The sequence below is a fragment of the Fragaria vesca genome, linkage group LG4 (genome assembly GCF_000184155.1).
Source record: "Fragaria vesca subsp. vesca linkage group LG4, FraVesHawaii_1.0, whole genome shotgun sequence".
NCBI classification, from domain to species: Eukaryota; Viridiplantae; Streptophyta; class Magnoliopsida; order Rosales; family Rosaceae; genus Fragaria; species Fragaria vesca.
This window is the reverse complement of record NC_020494.1, coordinates 22,832,120-22,841,441: the sequence shown is the minus strand read 5'-3', so window position 1 is coordinate 22,841,441 and position 9,322 is coordinate 22,832,120. Positions and strand designations below refer to the sequence as shown.

Here is a 9,322-nt window from a genome sequence, read left to right as displayed (position 1 = left end):
AAGCCTCCTCCATGTGTTTTGGGTCTGGGCTCTATGTCATTTTTGTCTAAATATTTTGAAAGCTAGGTTTTTTGTGTTTTGCTAATGTTTATGGTAGTAGTATGTCATTTTCTATTAAACATATGTGGCATGTCATGTCAGATAGACACATCATCAATTTAATAAATCATATTATTTCATTCTTAGGTAAAAATATAATTTTAACCTTAACAATTAATGGATGTTACATATTAATATGAAATATTTTCTTACCCTCTTAATATGGATGCGTTATACCAAATTTAATTAATTTATTAATAATGACCAAGTTAATAATCATATCAAATTAGGCTTTTATACCATAAATAAATTTTGTAAATTTATTAAAATTTCCTTGTATCTTTGTGAATCGAAATTTAGTTCTAAACTTTTAACTTAATTGTCAATTTTAATATTTTATTTTTGTGGGTAAAATCATGATATTGATAAAGCATAAATTGTAGAGACAAAGAGAAATAGTAAGAGAATCGAGAATCATCATCTTATTCATTAATATGAGCTATTTATATAAGGAATTACAAAGTACCAATATGATAATGATAAAAAATACATAGTCCTATTCTAACTATATATCCTGATGGGATAAGGCCAAGACACACATATGAAATTTTTTAGAACAAATATCTATATATAAGCCATATTTTGTATCGAAATTTAAAAATAAAATAAAAATAGAAAAATCTCTATTGAATTTCTTTTGGATGATTACGTATATATAAACTTTATTTTGAACGAATTATATATACAAATGTAAATTTTTTCTCTTGGACGAAATTGTTTTTTCTTGACAAATTATATATATATATATATATATATGAAATATATGTATTTTCACACTATATTTTAGTGTTCAATCCATGATAGTGATGAAAAGAAAAGAAAAAAATGCTAGAAATATATATTTTTTAAATATAAAAGAAACAAAAAATTTCTCTCAATAAAAAAATAAAATAATCTAGAGCCATTGGATTAATTTAAAAAGATAAGATTGTCTTTTTGCTTAAGAACGACATGACATAATCTTTTTAATTAGTGATATGTGACGTAGCATGTCACCTAAGATTAAGACCACAAATTTTAAGCCTTATTAAGACCAAGAATCATTTTCTTATATATTAAAAGATATACCATCATAAGCATTATAACTCCCTTTCAAAAAAAAACCCCGGCCCGTGTTCATTGCATGCAAGAATTACGTTTTCCCTTCGATTGATAAACCAACGACCCTACACCTAACAAAACCCTTATTCTTCTTCCATAGAATCCAAAGAAACCATAGCTAGCCATGAAAGGGGTTCCTGAATCTTTGTCTAGGAGAGGCGTTAGCAAAGAGAAATCCGGTAAAGATGCTTGTATTGAGAGAATAAAGTTGACTGAATTGGCTTAACAGCGCTGGAAGGACTTAATTTGCTGCTGCATACAAGACATACAATGATCTGCAGAGCACAATGGCAAAAGCTATAACGGAATTTGTGAGAACACATTCTTCTGATGATCCTACTGAAAGACAAGAAGCCGCATGCAATGGAGATCAACAAAAACAAGAACACAACGTGGAGGAGGATAAGGCGAAAAAGAAGAAAACAAAAGGTGCTGATCATAATGCAGCAGCAGCTGGTAACAGCACACATGCTTCTAGTCAGTGGCGGAAGCATAGTGTAGGCCGTTACGGCTATAACCCTACGAAGATTTAGGCTGTAAAACCCCTAGGTATATATATACATGACCAACCATGATTTGAACTATATATGTATGGGTGCCTTATATCATAAATCCCAACTGGTTCAGTACTTCAGTTGGCTATAAGCTAGCTCTTAATCTCTTTTAGTAGGGCTGGTCACTAGTTCGAGTCCCATTCCTTCTTTTTCCTTCACTATAATCCTCTTTTTTCTTTCTATTTCTTTTTTCTTTCTCCCTTTTTAAAAAAAAATTTCTTTTCTCTCTTTTTCTTACAACATTTTCTGCCACTTTCTATTAGTATTTCTATTTTCGTTCCATTTTCCTATTCTTTCCCCATTCTTGCTCCTACTTTTCTTATTATTGTTCTTCAGTTACAACATATTCTATTACAATTTCTTTAGTTTTTATAATTTCTATTACAATTTTTTTTGCACTTACACCAAGCCCCCCAACAGCCCTACCCATTTCTAATTCCTGCTTCCGCCACTACTTCTAGTATTGAGGCTAAAGTTGAAGACCCTAGTAGTGTTTTCGAAAGTCTGTTAGCAGATCTTGAAGGTCAATCCGAAAAGAATGTCGAAGACAATGGTAGTCTTTGCAAATTGCTAGAGATCGAAACAGTTCAAGCGCAAAATGCTACCAACGGAAGGTCATCTAACAAGCTCGCAAGGTCATTGTCTAGGAGTTTCTCCTTCAAATTTCTTTCGTCAGGGTGGAGGAGTCGCTCCTCCAAAGTTCGTTGTTCACCAAGTGATGCCGAAGACGGGCATTCTTCAACACTAAAGTACTTATGTGCTTGGGAGAAACAACTCTATTACCTCGTGGAGAGGGTACTAGACGAGGAAAAAACAGGAGGATTTCATGAAGTAAACGTTGCGAAACAAAGCACTGTATCGGCATTTAACCAAATCAAACAGCTGAAAGATCAAAAGCTAAGGCCTCATCTTGATCAGCTCCTACGTAGTCTGACACTTAATTGGAAGAAAAATTCGGATTGCTACTCAGCTCAAGTCCAGATCATGTCTCAAATAATAGTGAAATATACTCGGCCTCGTAGACTGTGTTCCGATGTCCCCCACTGGCGTGCTGCTAAGAAACTTAAAGCACAACTCGAAGAATAGCTTGCATGCTTTGCTAATTATGTTTCTTCGCACAAGGCCTACATTAAGGCTCTTCATTATTTGGCAAGGCATCCGCTCCCGGCGTTCTGTGAAGATAACAACGACAACAGCAACAACATCTACGCGCTACCGCTGCTTGATTAAAGGTCCTAGAGGGGGGGTGAATAGGCCTTTTTCAAATTTTCGTTGTCTTCTGTATCCGAGGATAGCACTGACTTGGGCTATCCCAGAATCACAGGATACGAGTTTGCAGAAAGTAAATTGCAGCAAATAAAGAAACAACACAAGGATGTTTTTTACTCGCAGAAACCCTGAATGCAGGGAGAAAAACTGCGTGTCTCTAACTCTTGAGAGACAAAAACTTCCACTAAGTTGAAGAAACTTCTTACAAGAATAATAGTTCTAGTGATACACTACCACAGTGCTATCCTTCCTAGTCCCGAACTAGTCTAGACCTATTCCCTCTCTTGTTTCTAAGTTCTTACAACATGGGACACTTTTCGAAGCCTTGTTCGTGAATTCAGCTAACCACTAGCAGATTCAACCTTGAACGCTTCTTGGGTTGGTTGCACTACACATCCCTCATGGTATGCAACATGATATGAGTTGATGAAAGAAGATTTGAGTTCAAGCTCTAAGGTTTACAGTCACGAAGAAGACTTAGAGCAGCATGAACAATGCAAGCTAAAAACTAGACTCAATAAAGAAAACGCAATAAGGCAGTTTTCTACAACCATTGAGCAAAGCCAAAGCTGTAGATATATATAGGCCAACAGGGCATCAAGGATGATGCACGCTGACCTCAACATGTTCCAGAAAGGTTTGGACAGAAGTGTTTGGCTCCCGTACTGAAAGTGATGTGTCCAAACATAGAGATGACACAAGCAATCTCAATAAGACAAATAACCCTTTCCTAAAACATGAATGATTCAAACAGGGAGCAAAGAGGTTTCAAACCCTCTTACTCAGTCCATTAGTGGACCTTGACACAACTGATAGCAACTGGTATTTGAACCATACAGGGACCAGCTTATACATCGGATAACGTATCATGAAATCCCAGCTGGAGCCTTGAGCATCAAACCATTTGGTCACGGGTTGGCATAAACAAAAGATCTCAACCATTTGACTGGTTTGAGCGCTAAGGCACTTCCCACAAACTCAGTTGTCCATTTGAAAATGAAAGACTTATTATACTAATATAACAGACTTTGAAACTCAGGACAGCAGAAGACTCAGTATTTAGGATAGCAAGCGAAGCTGCTAACCTCTGTGAAAAACAGTGATATGCAAATGCATGTTTTACCTGAAACTATAAGGGATATTAGTGCCACTTGTTCTTGATCAGACAACGACATCTCAAGGTGTTTTGCAGGATAAAAGGATTGCCAACTATCCTTATACCTTCATTGATAAGTGGTCAAGTTGTTTGGATAAGCTGTTTGCTGATGTGACTGTGACGAAAGCCATCGGTGACTTGGCCACAAAAGTTGAGAACTAGTGGAGTTGCAAAATAAGGAATATGAACACAAGAGCCAGGTTGATCAACTCAAAGGGGAGCAAAGGAAAATTGAGCAGTCCAGAAAGGCCAAGGACAAGTCTGATAAGTTGACGCAGAGGATAAAAGAAGAGGAAGTGCAATATGAAGCAAGTCGGAAGGAGACCGAAGAGAATGCACTGAATCTAATTCAGAAGGGGTTTACTTCACTTTTTGGATCATTGGATGAATTCTCGAAGTCTTTTGCTCAAAAGTATGATGACATTAGAAAGTAAAACCAAGCATCTGCAGAGGTTATATAGTTATTACTAGGGATTTATGTAACTGAACTTTTTTAAATTTTTGAATGAATGTATCTGAGTTGAGTTTTAGATCAATGATAACTGCAACTTGTCTCGAAATTCAATTTATTTTGGAGTTCACCAAATCTGTAGAATATGCTGAGTCAAAATGTAATGGTTCACCAACTTTTCAGACTGTAATGAGGATTAATTGTAGATATTGCAGGCAGACGACAACCAACAGAAGCGAAAAAGACTTTAATTACAGAGAGAGAAAAAAACGACAGTACATTTCAACCGAGCCCTAACCCCTTACACAAGGAAGGAGGGTACTGGAATTAGAAATGCCAAGTCCACACATATCTATCTGCTACTATAAAGCAAGCTACTCCAAATACAAATCCCACAGCTATTCCAATGACAACTCCTCTATATTCTACTCTTATTCTGCTGTGTGGCTGTGGCTGTGGCAGTGGTTTTGAGTAAGATAGACAAGAGGAAGCATAATATCCGCAAAGATTATTCCCTTCAAAGCTTGAATTTGAGAAGGTCCCAAACTGACCTCCTGCAGGGATCACCCCCTCTAACTGGTTGTCTGCAACACTAAACTTGGACAAAAAGTTGAGACGAACTAATGAATGCGGTATTTCCCCTGAAAGCTTGTTATGAGACAAATCCATAGTCTCCAAGTTGGTCATTTCAGATAAATAACTCGGAATTGGTCCTGATAGACTGTTGAATCCAAGAATTAAAACATGAAGCGATTTCAGGTTCCCAAAGGTTGGGAAGATTGGTCCGCTAAGATTATTGTTGCTGAGATCCAGTGTTGGTGGAAAGCTCCAAACTTGATTGTACTGCAATTCTCTGGCACTCAAATTCCTTTTCCGGAAAAGAGGAAAATCAGGGGAAGGTTCCGGAACTGAGGAAAAATTCCCATCAATGAGGCTCTGTAGTCCAGTTAAGCTTCTCGGGATCTCCCCAGTAAAAGTATTGTTTGATATGTCCAAGTAGAAGAGATTAGTGAAATTGCCAAACCAAGCTGGAACTGTACCCTTCAAGCAGTTCCATGATATATCCAATAACTGCAATCTGCTGCTCTTACTCAACCATTGGGGTATCGAACCCGTGAGCCGAGAATTTGCAAGAATAAATACCTTCAACCTTGGAAAATGAAAGTTTGGATCAGCTGGCAATTCTTCATCATAGAAGTTCATGGTGAGAATCAAAGTGGTTAGATTCTGACACTGCTGTAAGATATGAAGGGCAGATGATAGATTAGAATAGCTGGCATTTGAAAGTGAGAGGTAACTGAGAGTATGAAAGTCCTTGAAGCTGTCAGGAATTTGGCCACTCAAGTTGTTCGTGGCAAGATTTATATTATTCAAATGCCGGCAAGTGGGAAGATTAGATGGAATAACCCCATCAAACTGATTTGAACCTAGATCAAGAGAGACCAAACTTGTCATTGCTGAACAATTTAGATCAATTGGACCATCCAATGTGTTGTTTCTCACATTCAGCAACGAGATGGTTGGAGAACTTGACAGGGAAGGGGGTATCTTGCCACTCAAGTTATTGGAATGAGCAACAAAATACTGTAATCTTCGAAGGCTGTGGAAAACATCTGGAATTCTTCCTGAAAACCAATTACTCGAGATATCCAAACGAACAAGGTTAATCAGGTTACCAACTTTGCTCAGCGTCCCGGTAAGCTTGTTATCTTGAATGGTCAATCTGGTTAGTTTCTGCAGCTGATATATACCTTCAGGTACACCACCAGAGAGATAGTTTGTGCTGAGATGGATGGCCTCCAAGGAACTGCAATTGGCAAGACTTTCTGGAAGACTACCAGACAAGTAGTTCACAGCCAACTTCAGAACCCGAAGCCGAGAAGAATTTACACAAATGCTTTGTGGAATAGAACCATTCAAGAAATTTTGAGAGATGTCAAGTGACAGAATCGAAGCTAAATTGAAATCAACTGGAATGGGGCCAGAAAAGTCATTAGAACTCAAGTCTAAGTACTCTAAGTTTGGCAATTGGAAAAGTGAAACAGGAAGTGAGTTTTTAAGGAAATTGTGAGAAAGATTGAGGGCTCTAAGTTGTTCCAAATTCCCCAAAGATTCAGAAAGGTTCCCATATAGTCTCCTACTCGAAAGATCCAACTCAACGACTCTATAACTATCAACAGAATCATCGAATCCAAGAGAGGAGGAAGAGTTGCAAGTAATACCTGCCCATTTACAGCAATCATCAGAGAAATTCCTGCCCCAATTGCCAATAGTACTCTGCAGACCACCCATGAAACCCTCCAATGCATTCAAATCATTGAGATTACAGGTCAGGTTCTGAGAGCTCAAAACCTGAGCTTGGAAGCAAAACCCAATAACAAAGATGACCACCCAGAAATCTTGAAAACCCATTTATACCACACACCAATAAAGCCTACAACTTTGAAGAGAAACCAAGAATGTACAGTCAAGTCGCAGCACTTAAACCCTTGCCAAGAACTCTGATTTCTGAACTGGGTTTTGCTGCCTCAATCATTACTGCTCAGAACTGAACCACAAACAACAACAAAACCCAAATCAAAATCAAGCAAACTAAATAATGGGTTGTGTTGTATGCACAAAACAATAACAATAACACAAAAACAAGCATGAACAATAAAAGACAGACCTTGCAAGAAAGATTGAGTCTTTGAGTTGGAACACGCTTCTTATAAAATTGACCATTAATTATTGTTAAAATGACAATAATGGTTAAAGTAATTAACCAAGACAATAATGGTCAAATAAAATTCATCCCTATATGCTGACATTAATTTGAACAAATCGACATCGAGCAGGAAAGATTGAAAAAAATCATCCATGCAATGACTATCTAAAATTTTATTGGTATAAAACCTGTTGTGTTAGATGAGACGAGACCAGATCAACTTGTGGAATTCAGATTCAAGTCACACGAGTGTGCTGTATATATTCCTTTTCTTTTTGTTATATATGGATCATATTACAGTTTTTACTACATTAATCTGCACAAAAAATTCTATGTTTGCACTTCAGAACCAACTAGCTAGCTAGTACGTACTTGTTACTCGAAAGTGAAAACGAACTAGAGCTAGTACTATATTACAAGTTCCTTTCGATACTTACGAATATTCTTCTTCTGGTTGATCATGACTCTTGAATATATTTCATCAGTTATTCTTAAAATTAGGTGAATATATATTGTCAAACCTCTACATATATACCATGCCTCGCTTAAAAAAATGAGACAAGTTAGAAAAACCTGCCCAATCCATTTGCCGTAGACAGACCACCATATCTGAGATTATTACTGACATTCAAGACTTGGCTCTGGTTTTCAAGATCAGTTTTTTGTTCAACTTGTTTTTTTCTAAACAGCAGGCGCTATGTATGTCATGCTTTAGGGTTTGTGTATGGAAATGATATACAGAAATTGGAATGTGCTAGTCAATAATTTTCATAATGCATTATTCTAACCCTAACGTACAACTAGGGTGATTGATATTATCCCGGCAATTAAGCTTATACCATCATGACATCATCTTCAACCAGGGAGCTGAAGATGCTGCAATGAGAGAGCAAGCAGCTTAATTTCATCAGAAAAACACGGTTTCATCAGAAAACGAAACCCAACTATATTACAGCAAGCAAACAATTAGCTTGCTTGCTTGGCAAGAAACAACTCAAACATGGATCCCTTTTTGATCGGACGTACTAATTCGATCAGATACCACAGCATGTATGCAGGAAAAAGAAAGTAGAAAACCCTAAAACTTATAGAGGCTTGTGATGGCGAGCCTGCCTTTAGTTTGGGACGTGCTCGTGGAATGCATGACTTGGTGGCGTACGTACGTGTTCTCAGTTTTAGTGGCCGACTGATCGAGATCATGATCGATTTATTTTTCCAAATATATTATCGTTATATATCAATCAGATAATCATGGTTTGTTTGGTTTGGTGATCATGACTCATGAAGCAACCTAGCTACCTAATTGCTATTGTAATCGATCTATACATATATAGCCAGAGATCGATGAGAATTATTACATGCAACGTAGTATCTATACTAACCATGGTGTTACATTGGTATTTAAAACAAGCCAAACATGGAGGTCTACAACTGCCATGCACCCTTGCTTCAGTGGAAGATATGCGTATCTTCTCAAGTTTTGGAAACGGAGGTTTGGTGCATATACCTAACTACACTTTTTCCGTCAAGTTTAACACGCTTTATTAACAAACCGGTTACCGGTTCAATGTTTATTTTTGGGCTGAAATATGACTGAGAAAGAGAGAAGAACCTCTTATTGTCACCAAAGGAACAACAAACGGGTTCAATGTAATTTTTATGTGAATAATTTTGTTGAAAGATATCTTCTTAGAAATACTGTTAAGATTTGAAGTTCATATGCAAAAAATATTGTGGACACTTCGGCTTCGACTAATTGGAAATGCAAATCTCATCATCTTCACTCTTAGTGTCTTCGTCATACGACACAAAAACATACGGATCGTTTCCTTCTTCATCATGACTTCAAGTGCCCGTTTAACACCCAGGACTGCATTACACCTCCTTAATTTTTAAGACTGTTAGACTGTACTGCCTTAATTGTACTAATACTGAGCCAGATGTTGCATGGGACTAGATTAAAAATAGTGATGTTCGGTGATGCA

General features: G+C 37.2%; 1 protein-coding gene across 1 annotated transcript; it reads right to left on the bottom strand.

The window, feature by feature from the left end:
* Positions 1-4,957: 4,957 nt before the first annotated feature.
* LOC101296660 (phytosulfokine receptor 1-like) lies at positions 4,958-7,326 on the bottom strand. Its single transcript, XM_004298582.1, has 2 exons — positions 7,299-7,326; positions 4,958-7,178 (listed from the first exon to the last, which is right to left on the bottom strand). The coding sequence occupies exon 2, from the start codon at positions 7,040-7,042 to the stop codon at positions 4,958-4,960; it is 2,085 nt and encodes a 694-aa protein (XP_004298630.1). The 5' UTR covers positions 7,043-7,178; positions 7,299-7,326.
* Positions 7,327-9,322: the final 1,996 nt, after the last annotated feature.

Excerpts from the sequence above, each read along its gene's own strand:
- LOC101296660 (XM_004298582.1), bottom strand. The coding sequence starts at position 7,042 with ATGGGTTTTCAAGATTTCTGGGTGGTCATCTTTGTTATTGGGTTTTGC.